Below are 1,113 nucleotides of genomic sequence, written 5' to 3' on the forward strand. Positions count from 1 at the left end.
CCAAGATGGCAGACTACCGCGAGCGTCTGCGCAACTCGGCGTGCGCCGTGTCCGACGGCTGCACGCTGCTCACTCAGGCTCTCAGAGAACGCTCCTCGCCACGGACTCTGCCGCCAGTCAACTCTCATTCTGTGAATTAGTTTAGGAAGAGGCCACGTTGTTGTCCTGTTCCGACCTACCAAAGAGACTCACTTGGGTTATCGCTGTGCATCAGGTTCAGAGTCAGAGCGCCATCAGAACCGGGCGGTCTCCGGAGCGCGTTTGGATGCAGAGGAGCGCCGACCACGACGCCACCGCCGCCACGGGGTTCTGCGTCGCGCTGGATGCGGCTCAAACCTCGTTCCTCCCGGGCCCGTGGAGCGCTCCGGGGCCTCGGCCGATCCCCCCCAACTCTCACCGACAGACAGCAGCCTTCAAAACCTGAAAAGTTTACCTCAGTTTTCAGCTCCGGTGGAAACGCCAGCCTCGATGACGGATGTAGCCTCGCTGTGTGAACCTGCGGCCGGCTGACGGACTCCAGTACATGTGCTTTGTGAGATTGGAGAGAGCGATCCGAGTGTCTTTTTGTTTTGTTTTCAACTTGTGTGAATTCTTCATTGGTAAAAAAAAAGAAAAGCTGCTGTGAGTGTGTGCCATAGGTTTTACACTATTTACCAGACTTCCCTTTAGTATTTTAAGTGTTTTGATTATGCATGTAATGGAGTATTTATTTCAACAATTAAAAACGTTGTTTGGATATATACGCTGTCGTCGGGTCAGTGCTCTTTGTGACGTGTACAGCGTCCAGTCGTCTGCCTCTGGGATTTCTGCTTCTGCCCCGATTGTTGTAGTAGTAACACTTTCTAACACGGTTTTATTAGATCGAACCGATGATAAAATAATTCTGCGTGGATTAATTATTAGCTGTAACTAGGTAAACCTGTTTGGAGGGTTTGTTTGTCTCCTCTAATGGCTCCTGTCTGATATGAAAAGCATTAATAGATGATGTATTCACAGCAGGGACGAGCACTCGCATCTCTGTTGTCGAGGCTAGAAGGAAAAATATTATTGATTTGATGTTATTGGAAAAATAGGTTACAGTTATTATTGTATGCCGACCTTATTTGCAAATGT

At 49.1% G+C, this 1,113-nt stretch overlaps 1 protein-coding gene across 1 annotated transcript in view; it reads left to right on the top strand.

Annotated features, from left to right (window-relative positions):
- Positions 1–742, top strand: part of tlnrd1 (talin rod domain containing 1) — a 2,730-nt gene extending 1,988 nt beyond the window's left edge. The window contains 1 exon segment of the mRNA XM_054615268.1: positions 1–742. This exon segment is cut by the window's left edge and continues 420 nt beyond it. Within this exon segment, the coding sequence (XP_054471243.1) occupies positions 1–140 (140 nt within the window). The 3' untranslated portion in view covers positions 141–742.
- Positions 743–1,113: the final 371 nt, after the last annotated feature.

This window comes from Anoplopoma fimbria, chromosome 2, assembly GCF_027596085.1.
Source record: "Anoplopoma fimbria isolate UVic2021 breed Golden Eagle Sablefish chromosome 2, Afim_UVic_2022, whole genome shotgun sequence".
Taxonomy (NCBI): Eukaryota; Metazoa; Chordata; class Actinopteri; order Perciformes; family Anoplopomatidae; genus Anoplopoma; species Anoplopoma fimbria.